The 21,362-nt window shown below is 40.0% G+C and overlaps 1 protein-coding gene across 8 annotated transcripts in view; it reads left to right on the plus strand.

Moving 5' to 3' along the window:
* CLIP1 (CAP-Gly domain containing linker protein 1) overlaps nt 1–21,202 on the plus strand; it is a 67,888-nt gene extending 46,686 nt beyond the window's left edge. For 6 of the 8 annotated variants that reach the window (XM_082774134.1, XM_082774133.1, XM_082774135.1 and 3 more), the window contains 8 exons: nt 762–3,047; nt 4,127–4,264; nt 5,562–5,668; nt 8,780–8,900; nt 12,325–12,377; nt 17,484–17,601; nt 17,893–18,049; nt 18,622–19,225. In XM_082774134.1, coding sequence (XP_082630260.1) covers nt 762–3,047; nt 4,127–4,264; nt 5,562–5,668; nt 8,780–8,900; nt 12,325–12,377; nt 17,484–17,601; nt 17,893–18,049; nt 18,622–18,869 — 3,228 coding nt within the window. In that variant the 3' untranslated portion in view covers nt 18,870–19,225. Of the gene's footprint in view, nt 1–761; nt 3,048–4,126; nt 4,265–5,561; nt 5,669–8,779; nt 8,901–12,324; nt 12,378–17,483; nt 17,602–17,892; nt 18,050–18,621; nt 19,226–19,845; nt 19,971–20,604 lie in introns of those variants that run through there. The other 2 variants (XM_082774137.1, XM_082774136.1) reach the window with 2 other exon arrangements.
* The last annotated feature ends 160 nt before the right edge of the window (nt 21,203–21,362 follow it).

Below are 21,362 nucleotides of genomic sequence, written 5' to 3' on the forward strand. Positions count from 1 at the left end.
GATATCTGGTTCAGCGCAATAAGTTGGAGCCAGATGTTATTGTTTTCAGTGTTTTAAATGCGTGATTTTTAAATAAAATAAGTTGTAAAATATTTCATTTAAAGGTGTTGCACAATTAAAACGTTACTCTGTAGTATGATCTTGTGTTATATGCAGCTATTTAGTATGTATTTTGACTGGAATAATTTTCATTTTTTTCTCCTGTTTCTTTGATATTGCTGCTTACTTTCATCCCTTATTAGATATTGGCTATAATCTGTTTATGCTTCATCAAAAATGTTTAGTGTATAAATTGGCACAGGAGTTAACTTGTAGATACACCAATGATGTGCTGTTTTGAATTAAAAATGTCATGACAATATATCTTGGGGAGAACTAGCTACAGAAGGTGACTTTGAGAATTGGAAATGAGTACCTACGATAACTCCCTGCATTTTACTTCATTAGATTGTGTGTCTATTTCTGATTAATTTTCATTCAGAAAATTCACTGAGAGTAGTTTTTTAAAACCAAGATGAAGTCTGTTATGGAGGACCTCTCAAATCAAGATATTTTTAGTTTAACCACCAAAAAGTATTCTTGTTGGTGTTTTGTAATGAAATATCAACAACAGATCAGATAGCACAAGGACTATGTGCCAGCGTATACACTTTTTAAAAAAACTTAAATTACAGTAGCACTGTTTGCCCATAATGCACATTTCTCATTTGTCTGCTTGACTTCATTTTTGTTTTCCCTTCTCCCTGACTTTATTTCTTTAGTCCTTAAGCTCTGTGTTAGCATCAGCCAGAAAAGAGATTGAACTAATGTCAGACAAGATGAGGGGTTTGATATCAGAAAAAGAGACTCTGGCACAGGAGGGGAATACTTTAAAATTAGAGAGAGGTTCATTATTATCAAAACTTCTAGAGTTGGAATCAAAGATTTTGTCAATGCAACAAGACCAAGAAGAGCTTTGGACAATAAATGAAGAACTTAATTCAGAAAACAAAAAAATCCTAAAGCAGAGAGAAGAAGCTGAGGCCAAAAGCCAGCAGGAAAGCACAGAAAAGGTAGCACTAATTTCTGAGAAAGGCAAATTACTCTCTGAAATAGAGGCAGCACAGGCAGATCTTCTGAAGATAACTCAAGAAAATGATGTTCTCCGGTCTTCAGAGTCAACCTTGCTCCAACAGCTGAAAGAACTTCAGGCCAACAAAGATGCTATGGATGTGGCATGTCAGAAACATATCAAGGAACGAGAAGAACTGGAGCATTATCAGAAGAAACTTTTGGAAGAGAATGATGCAGTCATTAAAGACAAAGATGATGCCTTTCAGAAGCTGAAAGGTTCTTACGATGACCTGGCCAGAGAACAAAGAGAGCTACTACAACAACTGTCAGCTCTGACTGTAGAGAGAGATTCAGCCCAAGATAAACACTTGGATCTTAAAAGTACACACACAGCCTTAAAAAATGAACGGGACCATCTATTGCAGATGAGTCAGAGTCTGCAGTCTGAGAAGGAGATGCTCCTTAAAAGTATAGAAGAGTTGCGCCTGAGTTCAGCCGATACTGTCAGTGAAAACCAGGCATTAAAAGCGAGAACAGAAGAGATGCTAACAGATCTAGAGAGTGAACGTGAAGAACTTAAAAAGGTTATGAAAGACAATACAGAGCTGAAGGCTTCTCTTGCTAGTCTCACTCATCTTCTTGAGGAAATTAAATCCGCAAGAGAGACATCCAACTCTGAATGTATTCAGTTACTTCAAGAGAAAGAGGCTCTTTCTTCATCAGAACGAAGGCTTTTGGCTGAAAAGGATGAACTTCTAAATGAAAATAAGGTAATTACTGAAAAGCTTGCTAAGGCCACAGCAGATGCTGTGCTTGCTGAGAAAATCTTTACTGAGAAAATAAATGAATTGAACTTGGAAAAGGAATCTGTTTTTTGTAAGTCGTTGCAATTTGAAAAGCACAATGAAGCTCTTCTGAAAGAGAAGAATGAATTGGAGAGAAAATACTCAGAGCTCCTTGATGAGAACAAGTCTTCTACAAATGCAGTTTCTGATATGAAGAGAGAACATGAGCTGAATACCTTAGCCAAGAGAGCTCTGGCCCAAGAGAATACCACACTGCAAGAGTCCCTTGAAGCTCTCAAGGAAGAGCTAAATAAGATGAATCTAGAAAATCAAGAGCTAAAAGCTTGTAAACGTGACCTTTCAGATCTTTTGAAAGAGGCACAGGATGCCAAAAGAACATTAGAAAATGAACTGTCCGCTCTGTCTCGTGACAAGCAGGTCCTATCATCTTCATTCAAAACCTGTTCTACTGACATGGAAACAATGACCAGAGAGAGGACCGAATTACAAGATAAGTGTCAGAAATTAAAGGAAGAACTTGAGAATATGAAAGAAAACTTAACCATAGAAAAGGAAGCTAGAAAACTGGATAAGGAGTCATTTTTATTGGAACGTCTGGAGCTTCAAAATAACATCAGCTCCTTAGAGAAGGAGATAGAAGTGATGAGAGAGAAAAATAAAGAATTTCTGACTGAGAAAGAAAGTTTGGTTCAGGAGAAAGAAAAATCCGAAACTAAACTGGTGGAAATAATTAAGGAAAAAGAAATCCTCTGTGCAGAGACAGAACAGCTGGCTTCCAAAATTGAGCAACTGAAGAGTGACTTTACTTCCTTGTCTACATCAAAAGCAGAGCTCCAGGACTTGCACAGCTGTCTGTCCAAGATGCTGGATGATCTTCAGCAGAAACATGAGGTGACTGAGAAAGAGAGAAACAAATTACTTAAGGCAAATGAAAGTCTGCTTGCCGAACAGAAGAGTCTGGTCATCAGTAGGGAAGAAACACTGAAAGAGAAGGAGAAATTGTCCAAGAACCATTATAAGCTGCAGGAGGAAATAGCACTGTTAGAGCACACTAACATAGACCTCTCGGGCAAACTGCTGGTCTCTGAGGAAAAAAATCAGATGCTGCTGGAGAAGGTGAACAATCTGGCTTTGAAACTAAGAGAAATTGAAACTCTCCAGGCCCAAACAATAATGCAAAAAATGGAGGTATTGAAACGTACAGTTAAACAAGTACTGTTATACTAATACTGAGCACTAACTCCATGGTTTCCTCTCTGCACTTCATTGCACAATCAGCACTTCATCTCAGGGTAAATGGGCTGGAGTTTTGTTCTCAATATTTTTTTAATTTTTTTTTTGTTAAGTTGTAACTGAGTCTGAAAGAGATTTTAACTATAATAATTCTTTTTAAATTATTTCTAAATATAAAAGCCTATGTTGTCGCTGAATGTTGCAAGAAAACAACATAAACTGTGAATAAAAGGAAGTCTTGTTTTTTGAATCTGGTGGAAGAAATCGGACAGTTCCTCTGCTGAAGTACTTCTCAGCTTAATAGCTAGTGTAGGCATTACATCAAACTACAAATTTGAGTTATTCAAAAAATATAAAACAATGGACTACTCCTGTAAATGCAATTGGATAATTAAAAAACAGAGCAGGAGAATCATTTACATTTGCATTATAGGCCTTCCAGACTGTTAAAGATATTGGCACCTCTCGTGTTCTTTTTATTCACAGAAGTGTTTGTATTCACCGCCAACAAATTCTGAATAGTATTTTGAATTTCACCTTGAATTTCACTCAAAGCCCATAAAATCACTTAGGATATATTGAATCCATAATGAACAATGCTAAAATGATGTGATAATTGGTCTATTTCCTAATTATTTTTATTTCATATTCAAATTTTTATCAGTTGTTATAATTCCACATTTTCTGAAAATAGAAAAGTTTGTTGGAAGTGAATATCTACGAACTACTACTGTCTAAAATATTTGGAAGTCTAAGAGCAATCACAATCGTAAATAGAAATCCAGGAAAAAAAATAAAGAAAGGAAGATATTGTCTAAGTGGTGACCCAAGCATGGGGTTTCTGCATGGAACTGAATCTACTCATGTCCGTTTATTTTTACACTTTATGCCAGCTTCAGGATGCACATTCAGAGATGAAGTCCTTCTTTAATTGGAAAGCATCTGGCAAACAGTGGAGCTGTGCATAAAGTATTGTGGGTTTCCTTTCAGAGGTCCCACTGTTTTTTTCTCCTCCATCCTCACTTTGTACACAGGCTGTCAAAATGGCAGAAGATGTTTTACAGACTGTGGAGAAGGTGACCAAAGAGAAGGATGCCATTCACAAAGAAAAGATTGAAACTTTGGCTTCTCTGGAGAACTCTAGACAGACAAATGAGAAGCTGCAGAATGAGGTAACCATATTTAAATGCTTTTATCTGAAAAGTATTGCCTGGTTTGTAAGTGACTTGGATCTTTCTTGAAGCGTCTATGCAGTGAAATATGTGTTGTAGGCTTTGATTACTTTCTGGGATGAAACCAAAGGCAAAATCATGCTTCAGTTCCCTGGTTGTATGGGTTGCAGCTTCACACCCCAATGAAGTGCTGCAAGGTCTGACAAGGTACAAATACCACTGACTTATACACTGTACAAATAAATGCATGGGCACAGCTGTCCCAAAGAACTTACAGTCCAATAAATGCATCGGTTCCTCAAGGGACCCATTCTTCAGTCTATGCCCTTCCATCAGTTTGTGATACATCAGGGTTTGAAAGCAGGGAAAATGTCCTCACTAATCTCTTTTACACTCTTTGGCCTCAGAGAATCTTGAACTAACATTGAACTGGGAACTTTTCTGCAGATCTTGAGCACTCTGTGGCCTCTCGTTGATGGCTATTTTCATCTTTTGCATCTCCTGTAATAATGGGTAGTGAACAGCTGGGCTAACCTAAATGCAACAGCTTGTTCAGAAATGGTAATGATTTCCAAGGAGATCTGATAGCTTGAGAATTAAAATCAGTGACGTTAATAGTGGCAGGAGTTCACTTTCTGGATTAAAAAAAAAATAAGGCAACCACAGGGTCCTGTAATGCCTTGAGAGTGACTGAAGATTATCCGTTATGTAAGACAATGTGTCACTGAATGTGAACAGATAAGGTTCACAAGCTTGTGGTATTTATGTGGTAGATACAAGCTCAGTAAATAGATATGCAGCAATTCAACCTGTGCAACACGATCTTGGGAAGGAATTGATTACTTACGGTTGCAAGCACAGCATTCAGCCTCCTGTTTCTTGGAAATAAAGGTATGGGAAAGCAAGAACTTTTTATCAGTTACCTTAGAAGAATAAATATCAAAGGGAACAGCTATTTTTAACAAGAAATGTTGAGGTAGAAAAATAATGCTTTGAGTTGCACAGCATTTAAAATGGAGGTGCTTTGGAGCTTTACATTTTATACCAGGATCTATACATCAGATTACTGTAAGCTGCTCTTCAGTGGACACCAAGTTTTTGGGCTGCTAGACTTGAATTCAGAAAGGCTCATAACACATTTTGCTAGACAAATGCTTCTCAGTGCAAAGTTGGAATTAATTTAATGAGTAAAGATGAAAAAGTGGATCAGCTCAGGTCACTTTCTCCATTTTTCTGAATGCTGCAGCTGGAAACATTACAGTTTCATTTGTGTAATGAGATTTTTTTCCTCTTTAAGTTGGACATGCTTAAACAAAACAACTTGAAAAATGAAGAGGAACTTACTAAATCAAAAGAGCTTCTAAACCTAGAGAACAAGAAAGTAGAAGAACTTAGAAAAGAATTGTAAGTATTGCAATGTGAATTTGTTAAACCATTACTTTTACCTTGCATTAAAAACAGTCTTTCAGTACATTTCCAGTACCCTCTCTTATAAGGCAGATCACAATTAAGTACTAGTTTGACATGCATTGACATGCATATAACTTCAAATCAGAACAGTGCTCCTGAATTTCTCAAGTTATTGAAGAAATCCTTCACTTCAAGCTTGGTTTGAAATGTTATGTTTGTTGGAGGAAGTATTTCGTTCTGCCACCTGAGGGCACTAGATTACTTTGAAGGTTTTACTGTAAAGAAATCCTGTTTGGATTTGATTACAGGTATACTTGGAGTGCTAAATAGTTTTAAGAGGCTTTGTTTATAGAAAATGTGGTTCTGCTTTCATTTTTCATTGATGGCCTTATCCAGTTTATTCCTGGTGCCATGCTACAGACTGATTTTCTAACTGGTACCATACAAATGCCATATATAGAACTATGTAAGCGTAGAGTTAAGAAATTAATATTTGAGATGCTTTATTTGAGAAGCTACCTCTTATGAACTACAAACGAATAACATGTGGCATTGTACAAAAATTAACTGCAAAGCATTTGGTATAAAGTAATTTGTACCTGGAATGTCATTGTATCAAAGCTTCTAGTGTGCCACCATAAATAAAAACCCAGCCGAATTATTGCTACCCTGCGGTAGCTGCATGTCCCCTGGCTTTCAGAGGTGTAATGCATTAAATCACAAGTCACTGTTCCCACTCTGAGAAGAATTTCTTGACTCGCAGAGTGAGAGCTGGAATCTGGACTGATAGCCAAGAATAGCTGTGACTAATTATTGTTATTAGTTTCATAAGTCATTTTGTGACAGTTTTTATTGCTGCTCTGAGGTGAAGACAGGACACAAAGGAAATCAGCACACAGAATAAATTCTAAGTTCTCTATGACTGACAGTTTTTACTGCTTACATTTTAAAAAACTGCATGCCTGTATAGAAAGCAACCTCATTTGAGAGAGGCTGGATTTCATTCTGCAGTTACTGTCTGCCTCTATGCACGTGGGAAATGCCAAAGCAAAATAATGATTTCTAGACTAGTTGCTCTAATGCTTAGGACAGCATGGGGCTAGCAGACTGATTTCATGGAAAGACAAAATATATTAGATTGTAATTTGTCAGGCAGAATTTATTTATAGAAATTACTTCCTTAAAAACTGTCTGTACTAAAAGGTGTTCTCATGATTCCGATAATTGTGCTTTTTGTTTTTTTATTTCTTCTTAAGATTAATACAGACAGTTGCTGGATATGGTCTCTAGTCATCAGTGGTATGAGACATTGTGGATAAGTGGTCGCTGGTCTGGTTGACATTTAATTGATCTTTGTCATAGTTATTTTGTGTGTTACCTTTTTTAATTACAGTAAGGAGTTAGCTTGATAATAGGCATTTCGTGGTCAGTGGTAACGAGGGCAGTAAGAACACCTCTGAGAGGTCAGCTGATGAAGGTGGTGCCTTGCCTTTGTGAAAGAGAGGGGAAGTTTTGTCCCCAGGAGCTGTGGCTGTAGGTAGGGCAACACTGCTGCCTCCAGAGCAGCGCCTTTTGGAGGTGGGAAGATCACAGGATCATAGAAGATAGCATAATGGAATTGGTTCACTTTGTAAAAGAGCTTCTTCCATGGAAAAATAGGATGAAGAAAATCAGAACTAACAGCTGGATGTTGTGTATTCATTTAGCATTGCCTATTGTCAAGCACACTTGAAGCTATCAATTTAAAATTCCTGGGTACTAAGCACAGGGGAGTTTCACACAGACTGACCCCAGTGTTTGGTGTGTGTTTTAGTAATACCCCAAATTTCTGCTTTAATGCCAAAAGCAAAAAGAGGAGACTGGTTAGTACTGCAGCTCAACAAACAATCACAGTTGAAAATAGGCACGTTCCTGCATCAGCAAGTATATTCATACAGAGATAATTTGAATCAATAGTCGGTGATGTGAGCTAGCCTGCTTAGTCCAGTCTAGGTGGTTTAGATTGGAAATTGGTCAAGGACTAGATAACTAAAAGTTGGTGTAGAGCTCAGAGATTGACTAAGATTTTCCAACCATTTCTTCATATTATGTGCTAAACTCTAAATCAGACTTTGTTTTGTTCAAATGTGCTCAATAACAAACTTCAGGGTTGTTTTATTTTGAAGTGCTTGAATAAGTTTCTGACTTATGGGTTCTTCTACCTCCCATGGCAATACAAATATTTTTAATATTCCAGTGAGGGTTGAACTCTGTGCAATATTGGCACATAGGAGTACCGAGAGTCCTTGCTATCAAAACAAAACCCAGACAGAAGTTCCCATTTCATGAAGTGAAGGACACCTTTTTCATTTTTTAAAATACGTTGTCAGATGTTATAAGAGCTTGTGTTAGTCACTTATGTCACAGGCAAGCATGCAATTTTCATTTTTATTTTTTAAGTTGAAAATAAACGTACTTTAAGGAAACCACATGTATTAGTAACAACATAAGCTAATGGAACCTACAGATCCATTTTTATGGCTCAGATTTTGTTTTGTCTTCTTTTCGTTTTTGTGTCCATTAAGCTAAAGAGAGCAGAGTCGATGTTTTACGGGTTTGCCTCCTGTGATCCTGCACATTCTTGGTTGTTCGGGTGTCAGACCTTGTAGGAAGTATTTAAATAAGTGGAACCATAAACTTTTTTTATTTTTTTTTAAACAATTCTCAAGTTTTTCCTACAAAATATGTAGATGTTAATTTCTGAGAAATCTGGGCTATAAATACAAAGCTCACCAGCAGTCCTGTCAAACCGCACTGTATCAGTCACGTTTTTGAATGCAAGTTCTTGTTGACCATCGGAAACATGCAGGACCTGCATGCTGAGCTTACCTTGTACTTCCCTGAGCACCTGCTACATGCCAAGGAGAAGGAAGCAGTCATTTTGTGCTGCCACTGCCTTCCAGGGCTAGCCCTATCTGTGTGCATCTGAGGCATGGCGCGTCACCTTTCTTATAGATCGCCACGTGACCTAGATGTATTTTTCCAAGCTGTGAAGCTGATTCTCTCCCACAGTTTTTTCTTGCCTCTCTCGTTCCTATGGTAACAATGCACTCTCTGTCCTCACAGCGAAGCGCTGAAGCTGGCAGCTGCTCAGAAGTCCCAGCAGCTTGCAGCTTTGCAAGAGGAGAACGTGAAACTTGCCGAGGAGCTGGGCAGAAGCAGGGACGAAGTCACAAGTCATCAGAAGGTAGAGTGGCTGGAACGTTTCCTGATCTGTGGTGAAAGTGCTGTACATGCTGTTTCCACTGCTGTCTGGGTGACGTTGCACTGCATGTTTGTGATTGAAAGATGAGTTGTTCTGAGAATATTTTAAAATAAATTTGGAAACCACCTGCATTGGGAGGTTAGAACTGCAGGCTAACAGAAGGTTGCGTAACCTGTGAAGGATACTTAGGAGGCTTGGAAATAAGCATAAATTAAATATGCTTTAGCCAAATGTATTAGCAGACACTTGCTATTTCTGTCAGGAATGATTTTGATATACAATTATGAAATCTCCATCTAACTAGAACTAAGGAAATCCATTTATTTAATTCTTCTCCTTATTCTTGCTCTCTCTTCCCACTAAAAAAAGAGTATTTAGGATGTCTTTCAGCATACTATTTAAAACTGCTCGGTTGGAGTCTATAAAAAGCACTATGCACACATATGCTTGCTTAGACTCGATACTGTGCATGTACACGAACAGTGTTGCAGTCAGGTACCGGGTACATGGAGGACTAGAATTGAGGTGAGATTTTTTTCTGGTGGTAGTTTATAGTGAAAAAAGACTACTTAGTTGTTTATTTCTACTTATTATATTTACACGTGCTAAAATCTTAAAGTATGGGCTTAGTTATACAGCTTCTAATGCTGGTACTTGCCAAAAGAGATATTAGATTTAAATTCATTAAACATGGTGGTTTTATTTCTCGTGGAGCAGTGCCTGTGATAGCCACACCATGAAGGCATCTTTGGAAGCTCTAGTCCAAAAGCACGAGTGTGTGGGACATGTTTTACACGCTGCCTTTCTGAGTGAGCACTTCTGCAGAAGGGTATGCCTGTTCTCAGTGGCAGTGGAACAGATGTCTTCCATTCTGCAATGTAGGGTAATGCTTTTAAAGCCAAGAGGCTGACTTTTTCCCCCAAGGTACCTGCTTTGAAATACTGAGGATGAGTAAATACAGATCTAATACTGATCTGGCAAGTTTCTAAATCCTTTTGGCTGCTGCTAGGAGTAATGCACGAGCTTCTTCATCCTGAAGGGCCTTTGGAGATGATTAACAAGAGTCCCAGACGTGTGGGCTCCAGCACTGACTCATGCCGCATCTGAGTAGTGATGTGACAAGAGAATGCTGTCATCCTAAACAGCCAGTGGGAGCTCTGCTCCCCACTCCCACTTGTTTTCTTAAATTATTTCAGAATCTTTGAGGCAACCTGTTATTTTCAGAAAGAGTTGTAACTTTAAAGTGATTCGGCGACACTGGTCAAATCCTTCTGCCTAACGTACACGGCCAGGGTTGATGTTCAGAAAGTGCCTGGAGGAAGGGACCCTTCAGCCCCCCAGGCGTAGGCTGGCAGTGGTGATTGCAGCCTCACTCTGTGGCCTCTGTAGTTTCCAGATGAACTTGCAGAGGAGTCTTGCTGTCTGCATCCTACCGACCTGTGGGTCTGTCAGCAGGGATCCTCTAATTGCCAGGACAGAGAAGTCCACGAAGCACAGTCAGTCATCTCGCAGATTGTAGTGCTCTCAGTTCACTCGCACCATGGCCTTTTCTTTCTGTGAGCAGATAACTGCAGTAGATTGGATTTGGAGGTCTGCTAGAGCTTGAAGCAACAGGCTGCTTACCTGCAAATTTCAAGTCTGAGCCTTGGCAACATGGCAATGCTGTTGCATTGCATAGATGTAATGTTTGGGCTATTATATATTATATTATATATGTGTATACATATATATATATTATAGTATATTATATATAGCCTAGTAAACTGCATAGCCTTCTAGCCTCTGGGCTAGCCTCTGGGGCACGTCAAGCACTAACCATCATTTTAGCACTAATGGAAACCTGCTGCTGCCCTTGGGAATGCCCCTTTTTTCGTGCTCCCTTTAGACCTTACCTAACCTAAACTTAGAGTCTACTTTTTCTACCTTCGACTCAGGCAGGTTCTCTTATTGAAACAGCTGCAAAATGAGCTGGCCTCAAGGCTTCTAGTGCTGATAGCCAGACCTCAGGCTAGCACAAGCTCACCGATTCCCACCAACGCTTATGTTTTGCTGTTACTTGGGTGAATGTACATCATATTTAGGCACCAAGTGACAGCGTGGTTTGGATTTCCTTGCTTCAGGCTGTCTGTGGGAACAGAAAAAATATTGCTGTGAAGAATTCCTCAATTAGATTTAGGAGAACAAGTGTCCATGCTAACAATGAGGAAGTCGGACATGGAGCAGGGTTGGTGAAAAACTGGATGATAGGAAGCAGTGCTTCAGGCTGTTTCTGTGCATGTGCCTATTAACATGCAGTCAGAAAGGTAGCGAGCGTATGTTTTAAGTATTTTGAGCAGTCACTATGGTAACTATATAAATTCTAGCAAGTGTGTTAGTCAATTGGGTTAGTGACTCTGTGGCTGCATATGACACACTTTGCAAAATTAATGGATACTCTTTCATGAATGATTTATCCTGGCATCTAAAGGTTAAAGTGCCTTATACTAAAGATGCTGGGGGTGTTTTTCTGTATTGATTCATAAATAATTAGCTGTCTGTAATTAGTTAAAGATTCCTGGTCAGATACATGCTGAGCTTGGGGAACATTTCTGGCTTCAATTTATTTGTTAGAGTATTTCAAGAGCCTCAGACCTGTCCAGGCATTTTAATTTCATTGTAAACCAGAACAAAACAACTGCAGAATTATCTATTAGCTGAGGTGGTCCATCTTCTGTGCAAGGTATGTGAGAAGTCTGCTCTGAAGCTGAGGAGAGAGCAGATTGCTGGAGAAATGTTGCTGAGAGAAGAGGGTGCCCTTTCTACCACAAAGCTACTCCAAGCTTCTCTCTCTAGCATCCTCTTCTGTCTTGCTCTATATAAAAATCACTCATCTAGTTCTTGCTAGTTGTGAGGGCTTAATGTGGCCCTGCAGAGTCACAGGTTTGGGAGATGGTAACAGACACCAGACCAACAGCTTTAGGGATAAATTATTTAATTTCTATATAGCGGTACAGTAACGAATACAGATCAGTAGTACAATTATCCAGGTCAAAATGACACCAAATCCAGTAATTCATCAATAATGGGCTAAACTTAATAGCTGGGCACACAAACACAATTCTCTTTGGTGTTTGCAGGAGGCCAAGAGGTACTGTGTAAGGCAGTGCTAAGCCTCAAACCTCTTTTGTGTGCACAGGACCTCAAAGTAAAGCAGTAACAACCTCTCAGTAGCTAATATGAATTAGTCACTGAATGATTTGCGTTTGTGTGCCTGCATTGTCCTGGAAGAAAATTGATTACTTTAAGGATTTTAAGTTCTGTAGCCTCTCCTGTGTCTGTTTTACGATGATAACGATGTTCTGATGCATTATATTAAAGAAATATTCCATGGTGTATTAACTGTAGGGTTTTTGTGTTTGTGTTTTAGCTGGAAGAGGAGAGATCAGTACTCAATAACCAGTTATTAGAGATGAAAAAGAGGTAAGTTTTCTTCTGATGTGTATTGAACTATGTGGTCCTACAGAAAATTTGAAAAAAAAACATAATACAAAAACAGTGCTAAGAAAAGCAGCTCACTCCTATTGTAGTGAAAAGTACTGAGGTTGTTACACAGCTTGGGCTTACGGATGGTATCTTCTGTGTTTTCTTTATTAAACGTGGGATGAAAAAGTAATTATTAATATAAGAAAAAAACATGTAAGAAGAGGTATTTACCATTTCCTCTTTAGTTATGCACTTCTTGAGTTGTACTAGTTCTCTTTGTTTTCAGTTAGCAGCTTAGCACTTGGTTTTAGTTTGCTCTGGAATATTGGATTGTTCATCAGTCTGATAAATATCATACGTACAGATCCTCCCCAGTCAGGTTCTTAAGGAGTAATGGAAAGATAGTGAAGATAAGGGTTGTTATTTAAAATAATACTAAAGGCCATTATTCAGCTGTCGGTGGCTTGTTGTTACAGTTTTGAGATATTCCTTTCATTTATCAGTAGTTATTGCAGTTCATTCAGCACTGCTTTTAAATACCAGGAGATTTGTCCTGGGTGACTGGGGCATCCCTTTGTAAACTGCGCTATTCAGTAAATAGTGACAAACTGTACCATCTCCCTGCTATTTATAGGGAAAGCCAATTGGCTATGTACCACAAGGTATTCAGAAAAATGTAGGCTTTTCAAAAGTAATTGTATAAATTTCTAGAAAAAGGTGCAGTTCTCCATGACACCAAGTGTGCTCCAAGCGAAATGAACAAAATGCATAATTTCTGTTAGAATTTTGTGCGTTAAAAATGGTTGCAAAAAAGAACGGTGAATAGCACCTCAGGATTCAGGCACATCCTTGGCTACTCAGCATATACGCTGGGCCCATTTTTATTCCCTAATAATTTGTTACTTGGCAGAATCTGCACCATACTTTCTCTCGCTTCTTTGAGGTTTAACGGTTTAATTAGTCTTTACACAGAGAGGCAAGGCAACAGCTGAAGCTCCAGCTTTAACCAGCCTTAAGAACTGGCTCACTTGGTCTTTAGCTGGAGATAATAGCATAGGTGTAAGTCACTTATTCTTAAAAAACAGGTGAAGGAGAAGATAGTATTCTTTAGCTGGTGTAAAGACTGTTTGACATGCACAGTAATTAGTGAGTTTATACCAACTGAGGATCATCTCCAGCGTATCTGATGGGGGGGAAGGAAGCAAAAAGGGATCCCCCTTATTCATGCTGCTGACAGCTTAGAATGCTGTTTATAGCCCATTAATTGAGATGTTTTATAATACATATTTAAAATGGTTGTGAGAGTTATTTTAAATAGTGTAACCATCTGTAATGCAGATGTGTCTGCATTAAAAATGTATTTAAGTTAATTTTATGCCTGTTTTCACTCTGTATGAGCTGCCTAAAATAGCCTAGATAAATATGAAATCCTTAGAATGTTAACGTTACTTTCAGGGTTGTCAGGTACATCTGTGCTTACCTTCAGTTGGTTACACTGAGATGCCCGAGTTTGTGACTGGCTTAATGACATTTCTCAACAGTGTTGAATAAACTCCAATAGAGAGGATAAAACAAGTAGCAGAAACAGTCTGTCATTGACGTGAACTGCAGGCCATGAGTGGTTAAAAATGGAAGCATATGGCCTTATTTGCTAACAAAAAATTTAGGCTGAATGAAGAACTAATTAAATAAAAAAGGTGTCTCTCTAAATTCCTAAATTCCACTAAAGCTGGTGATGAACAATAATTTCTTCCTTTTATCTTCAGAATTTGAGATGCTGAAACAGAGACATCTATTTATTTCAATTAGGTCAAATCCCTAACAGTAGCTTTCCCACCTTCCTTCCACCCACAGGAATTTAGCAACTCTCTATGAAATAGTCCAGCTAGGAGTGGCAGGAGATTAATATTTATGACTCTGAGGGGTTCTGTGTTACTTCGGTTCATTAGGTTCACTGTGGGTTGCTGACTGTCTTACTGTCTTTGAGCTTGCGCTATTTATCGATACTCATTTCATTCCTCTCTCTTCCCTTTCCTACCCTTGCTTCCTTTGCTATATCTGTGTGTCTTTAATGGTAAGACTCAAGAAAGTCTATCCACGTTACAATAAATAATATATATATATTTATTTATTTTTTTTAGTAAAGTTGTTGTACATATTTTGGCTGCCTTTGTCCCTTGGTGTCTTGCTTTTGTTTTGTAAAACACTCAGCAATATACACACACATATATATATACATATGTTATATAGTCTATATTTTTTACCAAAACGAAAAAGCGCCTTGGTGCAAATTTAGTTCTTCCTTGTAGTATTTTGCATTTCTACTCCACGTTTCTAACGTTTGGTTCTTGTTATCTTGCATTTTTAAAGCTTGCCCAGTAACACTTTAAGGTACTTGCTTCATTCTTAGAATTTCTTATTTTTGTAGTAAGGGAAGAATCTGGGTGATCTTTTTTTCCAATGTTAAACAAAACAACAACAAAAAAAATTATTTGTCTCCCATGAATTCCACATCCTGTGCTCAAAATAAGGCGTAACCTCTTCTAGAATGTGAAATTTTAAACTGGTGTATGAATTGACAATCTTGCCCCCCTTCAATCCTTGCTGCCCAGCAGGGATTTTGGATATGAACTGGCAGGGGAAAAGTTTTAAGCTCACTGGGTCACCATGAGGAAGCTGTGATCCCCACTTGGATAAGTAATTAGTGGCATACACTGACTATATTTGTATTTTCCAGTTTGTACATTTTAGAGGGCCTCTATCTAGAGCTGTAAAGGATTGGTCCTGGAAAGACTGTCCTGTAAAAGCAAAAAAGCAATGCTTTCACATAGGCACCTTTTTCCCTCTCTTGTTTTCTTTCCTCTTTTCTCCTCCTGTTTCTTTCTCCTCTACGATGTTATAGTGCTATGTTATAGTACTCTGGACTCCTATATTGCATTTGTAAATATATATTAATATGCTTACAAACTGTTTACCTTTTTCAACCACCTGAATGTTTCTGCCTCCTTTTTACAAGGCCAATAAATGGCAAGTTAACCATGTTTGTACAAAAAGTACGTGCCTGCCTTTGATCTCTAAGATGAGGATCTGACAAAAAAAAAAAAAAAAAAAAATAGAAACATTGCCTTAATAGCAAGTTCCTGAGCATGAGACGAGTCGCTGGGGTTTCCACCTGCCCTTTTACTGCTGCGTACAGAGCAAAGGGAAACCTGGGTGAAGTCTCAGGTAGGGGAGAGCTTGTGAGCAGCATCATGCAGACGTCCTTTCCCATTTCCCCACCCTTCAGTACACGGTGGGGTTGCAGCTCTGTGGATCAGAGGCGGCAGCAGTGTCCTGTACACTGTCAGGACATTTCTTTCCCACAGCACCACCCTGTGCTTCTGATGCAATTCAGCAAGGCATTTAAAATCACGGGGTAGGCTGGAGCATGAAAATAATGCTGCGGAAAAGCACAGAGACTGCTGTCATGCTTTCAGTGCTCTGCTGAATTGGGCTTGGCAAGGGATAACGAGGAGGGCTGTTAAGTGCCACTGCCCTTTTTGTTAGCAGGAGAACAACTTGTATTTGAAGGCAAGATCATGCAGTCTGCAACTTGTTGTGTTTCTGTTTATATTAATTCTCTCATTGTATAAATGTACCAAAATCAACCTTTGGGTTCTTTTTTTGGTAGCTGCATCAGCTTTTCTAAACCCCAGATTCTCCACTTGCTGCTTCCATTCCTGAGTATAATATAACAATGAAAGAATTACATTAATTGTGCTCTCATTGTTGAGTTTGCTATTTACCTTGAGTCAGTGAGGTTTATTGTATTTCATGGCCTGGGTATCGTGGCTCTCACTAACTGTAGATACCATGGATGTAAAAACTTTTCAGTAAGGACTTAGGAGCTATTCCCTACCTACTGCATATCCTCACACAAGGGCACGTTCCGCTCTTGGTCCCTTGAACAGTCCAAAGAGAGCTTAGTTTTGTTTATTAAATGAAACCACAATGTCATTTGGTCTCTGAATTATTGTCTTCATGCTTTTTGTGTAGTGGGCATGTATTCAGGTAGCTTAGTTTGTCAGCAGCCCTCTCAGAGGTAGTAAGAAGAAAAGCAGCTAACTTCAGCCATCAACTGAGGTGAGACGTGTGGAGTCGCACAGAAAACTGGCTTCGTCCCCAGAGGCCTGGAGAGTTGGCAGCCAGCTGCTGGGCACTGCTTGGTGCTCTCAAATCAGGCTTCTCCTCTAGATGAGTAAACACGGATTTTGGAGTAGCAAGAAATGGTTTTGGTGGCCTTATTTATTTATTTATTTTAACAAATGAAAACCTTTCAGCTTGTACTGAACTTCAGTAGCAATAGTCCCAGCACTAGTGGCCAAGTGTCCGTGTCCTGTGACCTCTCAGGAAGACCTGCTAGCAACGACGTTCTCACACTAATGCTGTGGTGCCTTAAGAACGCCAGCAGGACAGGAACTTTAGGCAGAAGCCACCTCTAGTAGATCAGCTGAAAAAATCAGGAAGCCTGGACATATGTATACAGAAAGGGCTTGACCCTGCTTTGGAGGATTCCTTTCTAGAACCTCCTTCCATAAATCCCACAGGGTTTTCTGAGGGATCAGTAGTTGTTAGAAGCCCAGAAATGCTCGAAGTATCTAATTCAGGAAATAATGTTACTAAAATTAGTGAGGACCAGCTGATACTTCCAGCATCATCAATGCTTTGCATGACAACTTGTACAATGAGCTTTGCATGTGTGTTTTGTTGCTTGTTAATAATTTTCAGGAAGTAACAAAACTCTGATGTTAGGTTTTGTGGAGCATTGTGCAACATGTTTGTTTATCCTGTATCTCCCCAGTCTATTGACTCGTTTCTTTAAATTCAAATGGATACGATGATATGCAGATTCTGGCTTTTACTACCTAGGTAAACTTTTTGCTTTGTTTCCACAGTTGTAACATCTGAAATGTTTACACAGATATAAAATCTTACTTAAGTACAGAATTAATATTTAAGAACTTCTTACAGTAGTATACTACTTTAAATTAATTTAAACTTCTTTAGGCAACAGCATTAACCTATTCCTTGGATGATTTCTGGTTGTATTTGGTTTTCTTTTAGAGAATCAACATTAAAAAAAGAAATTGATGAAGAGAGAGCATCTTTACAAAAATCCATCAGTGATACTAGTGCCTTGATCACACAGAAAGATGAAGAACTGGAAAAACTCAGAAATGAGGTAAATGAGGAAAAGCGGGATGCTTCTCAATCTTTATAGCTACAATGTCTGATTGCGTGGTTGCTACTGAAGAGTTGGATAATTCATTTTAATTTAATTTAATGATTAATTTAGCATAGTTAAACCTTAGAATTAAATCTTTAGGTATCTGTACCTACTTAGTGCCTGTGCCTCTGGCTAGTTGGGTAACTGCTGCCATGTAGTTGTGGTGGCTGGGTAGCCCTTAGGATGGTACCTGTCTGCTTTGTCTTTGTGCTGGGAGACCTAAGCATTCTGATGTAACTCTTACAGATCACAGTGCTTCGTGGAGAAAACGCTTCTGCAAAAACCTTACAGTCAGTGGTTAAGTCACTGGAGTCTGATAAGCTGAAACTTGAGGAAAAGGTGAAAAACTTGGAGCAAAAGCTCAAGGAAAACAATGAGCCATTAACTGTAACTAGCCCCTCAGGTAAAAGAGAAAGCTTTTCTTGTGTCTATGCATTCAACTCTAATCTTGCAGGGTTTGGTAGCTGTTAAAACACACCCTTAAAATGAGATTCAACTAACTGAACCTCCAGGGAAATGTGACTTTTCTGTTGTAGGACAGAGCTAGGTTTTTCTGAATGAAGGAAATCTGACCAGCTGCAAAATGTAAATGCTCCCAGTTTTACCAGTTAACCCCATTCACACTAGGGGCAGGGGTGCAATTTGTCCGGAAGTGACACATGCGTAAACTATTCTAAAACTTTTATTTGTGAACTGTTGCTGTCACCTAAACACACAGTTTTTAATAATGTATTTTAATAATGTACAATATTGAACATGCTTCTGTAATGCACTGGTCAAAAAACAAACAACAAAAAAAACAACCTGAAAGCCACCCTCACTGGAACTTACCCTGAATGCTCAGAAAGCAGTAAGAATAAGATGTGTTGGAGACCGGAGACTATTCCACTATTTCAGACTCTGAATTAGCCATTGTATGTTTCACCCTTTAGGTTGCTGGCTATTTACTCCTTACCTTTTTGTTTCTCTTTAAAGGTGACATTGCTGCTAATCTACTTCAAGATGAAACCTTGGAAGAGAAGCAGGTATTTGGTCTGAAACATCACCGTGCTAAACAGCAGTGTGTCAGTAGGCAGTGTGAGATATTTTTCCAAATGCAGTTCTGTCAGATTTTGGAAATCAGGATTACAACAGGCAGATTTTTCTTTTCAATGTGTACATCTGAGAGCAATGTTAACAGCAGGAAATACTTAGAACAAAGTGATATTGGAGAAATATGTTGAACTCTACTCAAAAGGAGGGTTGGCTGTGGTGGGACAAAGAAGCTGCTCAGGTAGCATTTATTTGGATTTAGGAAAACAGATAACAGATTTAGGGAAAGTCTGTATCAAGGAGTACGATAATCCTAACGAACATGTACAAGACTGCTGTGCAACAGGCTGCCTGTGACAACAAATGCCAAGGAAGCACGGTGAGAACAGAAGTGCTTCCTGACCACTATGCAGGTTCTTGCTAGGTCACTGGAGTCAGTCGGTGACTACAGATGTCCTTCCTAGAGCCATACTCTGTACAGAGACCAGCAGAAGTGTAATTAACATACACTAACCACCAATCTTTCTGTTGTTTTTTTTTTTTGTCTCCTGGAATTCACCTGCTGATGGCAATACTTTCTTCCAATCAGCACGAGGTTTGTTCTGCTTTTTGGCTTTCTTTCTTTTGCTCCCTGTTGATTTGCCAAACACTACGTGCTTACTGTCAGCAGGGGTTCTGCACTGCTCCTACTGATCCCTGTCTGGCTGAAGCCAGCTGTGGGAGGTGCCTCGTGGGCGCGCTGTGCGGTCCTGCTGCTGCCTCCAGCACAGCTCTGGGATGGACTCCGGTTGCCCCCAGTGCACCCACCTGAGCGGCAGGCTCAGAGGACTGGAGATGCAATTCTGATCAGAATTACACTGCTGGCTTTACGTTCAAATGTAACGTCAGAAAAAGAGTTTGAACTATCAGTGGTGGGTTGAGACCCACCGATGTCTGTCCGACATGGGCTGGGCTGAACTAGCCGGCTCCTGAACAGAAATCATACTGAGGAGTCCTTTGGGAAGTTTCTCCCAGTTCCTACTCCCATTCTGTCAGCCTCCACTCGTGCTTTCTGTAATACGACGACACACTGATAAAAATTAATGCCCATGTTGTTTTGAGGCCCTTTCTTCTGTTGCTTGCTTTCTCTGGAAGTGCAATCCTCAGCCTTGTTCTTTCACATCACAGATTGACTTCCTGAATTCAGTGATAGTAGATCTGCAAAGGAGAAATGAAGAACTGAACTTGAAAATACAACGAATGTGCGAAGCAGCCCTCAACGGCAATGAAGAGGAGACAAACAACTATGACAGGTATAAATCCTGAAGGGAAACCTTGGCTTTGTTCTGGGAAGCGTTGGTAGCAGTCGGCTCTGTCAGCTGCACGGTGCTCAGCCTGGTTTCAGCTGTTGTGACGAGTTTAGGTGGACTGAATCTATTCAGGCCCATCACTACAGCATGCCAGGTGGTGCAAACTGCCCCCCTGTACTTAACTATCACAAAGACCGATGTGATGTTTGTTGTCAGTCTCGGTTGAGGCTGGCCCTTTCCATGCGAGGTAGAAGAGTCTTTCCCTTGTGATGCTGTTACTACATTGAGAGAGGGAGATTCTGTCAGAGAAATAGAACTAAAGCCTGTGGTGTAAATTGTGAGCTCAGATCTCTTCTATCAAAAAAAAAAAAAAAAGCGTACGTTACCTTTACAAATAATGTCTGCCTGTGCCTCTATTTACACAGAGCAGTTTGTTTAGTAAATATTGTAGTGTGAGGGAATATGGGGAACTGTGGGGCAGTTGAGAGGTTAGATCTTCCATGTTTTCATGTCTTTGTTGGCCACAGTGCCATTTTCAACAACAATCAGAGAGGTTTCAGGGAGGGCGGGAAGCAGGCCTTTTTCCTTTACAAGGGAGAAGTGCCCTGCTTGACTTGCACTGGTGCTGATCTTGCAGTGAGGAAGAAAGCCTGTCGAAGAAGAAGCCTCGTCTCTTCTGCGATATCTGCGGCTGCTTTGACCTTCACGACACCGAGGACTGTCCCACCCAGGCGCAGATGCTGGAGGAGCCTCCCCACTCGGCTTACCACGGCAGCAGGAGGGAGGAGCGCCCCTACTGCGACACCTGCGAGATGTTTGGGCACTGGACAGCCGACTGCAACGACGACGAGACCTTCTAGTGCAGGGACAGGAGGTCGGACTGTCTGTGCGCACTGAGCGGACACTTCACACCACCAGCATTTGCGTGTGCTGAATGTCAGGAAAAGGGACGGCGTTTGTTGACCCCGTGCTCCCAGTCCCTTTGCCTATCCACTCCGGAATCAGTAAATTGATAAATATTCCCCCCCCCCTCCACTAATAAAAGCCCTATTTCCCTTTATTAAACTTAAGTGAAATATAAATAAATGATTTAATAAATGACTTTATGCCGTTTCCTCCCAGGTTCTGGGTTTGTTGCAGCTCCTAACCAGCCCTGCCCCGGCGCTGGTGCAGCTGCTGCTGGGAAGCCGTGTATAGAACAAAGCCCTAGAGTTATATTAAAGCTTATTTAAATACCTTGAGCTTGCGCTGTTGATTTCACGACGCACTGAACCGTTCTACGGCCGCGCGTGTACCTTTACGCTGCTTGGCGGCGTTTTCCCATTCAGGCTCTATTTCGGCGCTGCCGCCGGGAGGGGGGGCGCTGGCGCGGGCTGCTCGCGGTCACGTGGCGGG

Source organism: Aythya marila (genome assembly GCF_965140915.1).
Source record: "Aythya marila genome assembly, chromosome: 17".
Classification (NCBI taxonomy): domain Eukaryota; kingdom Metazoa; phylum Chordata; class Aves; order Anseriformes; family Anatidae; genus Aythya; species Aythya marila.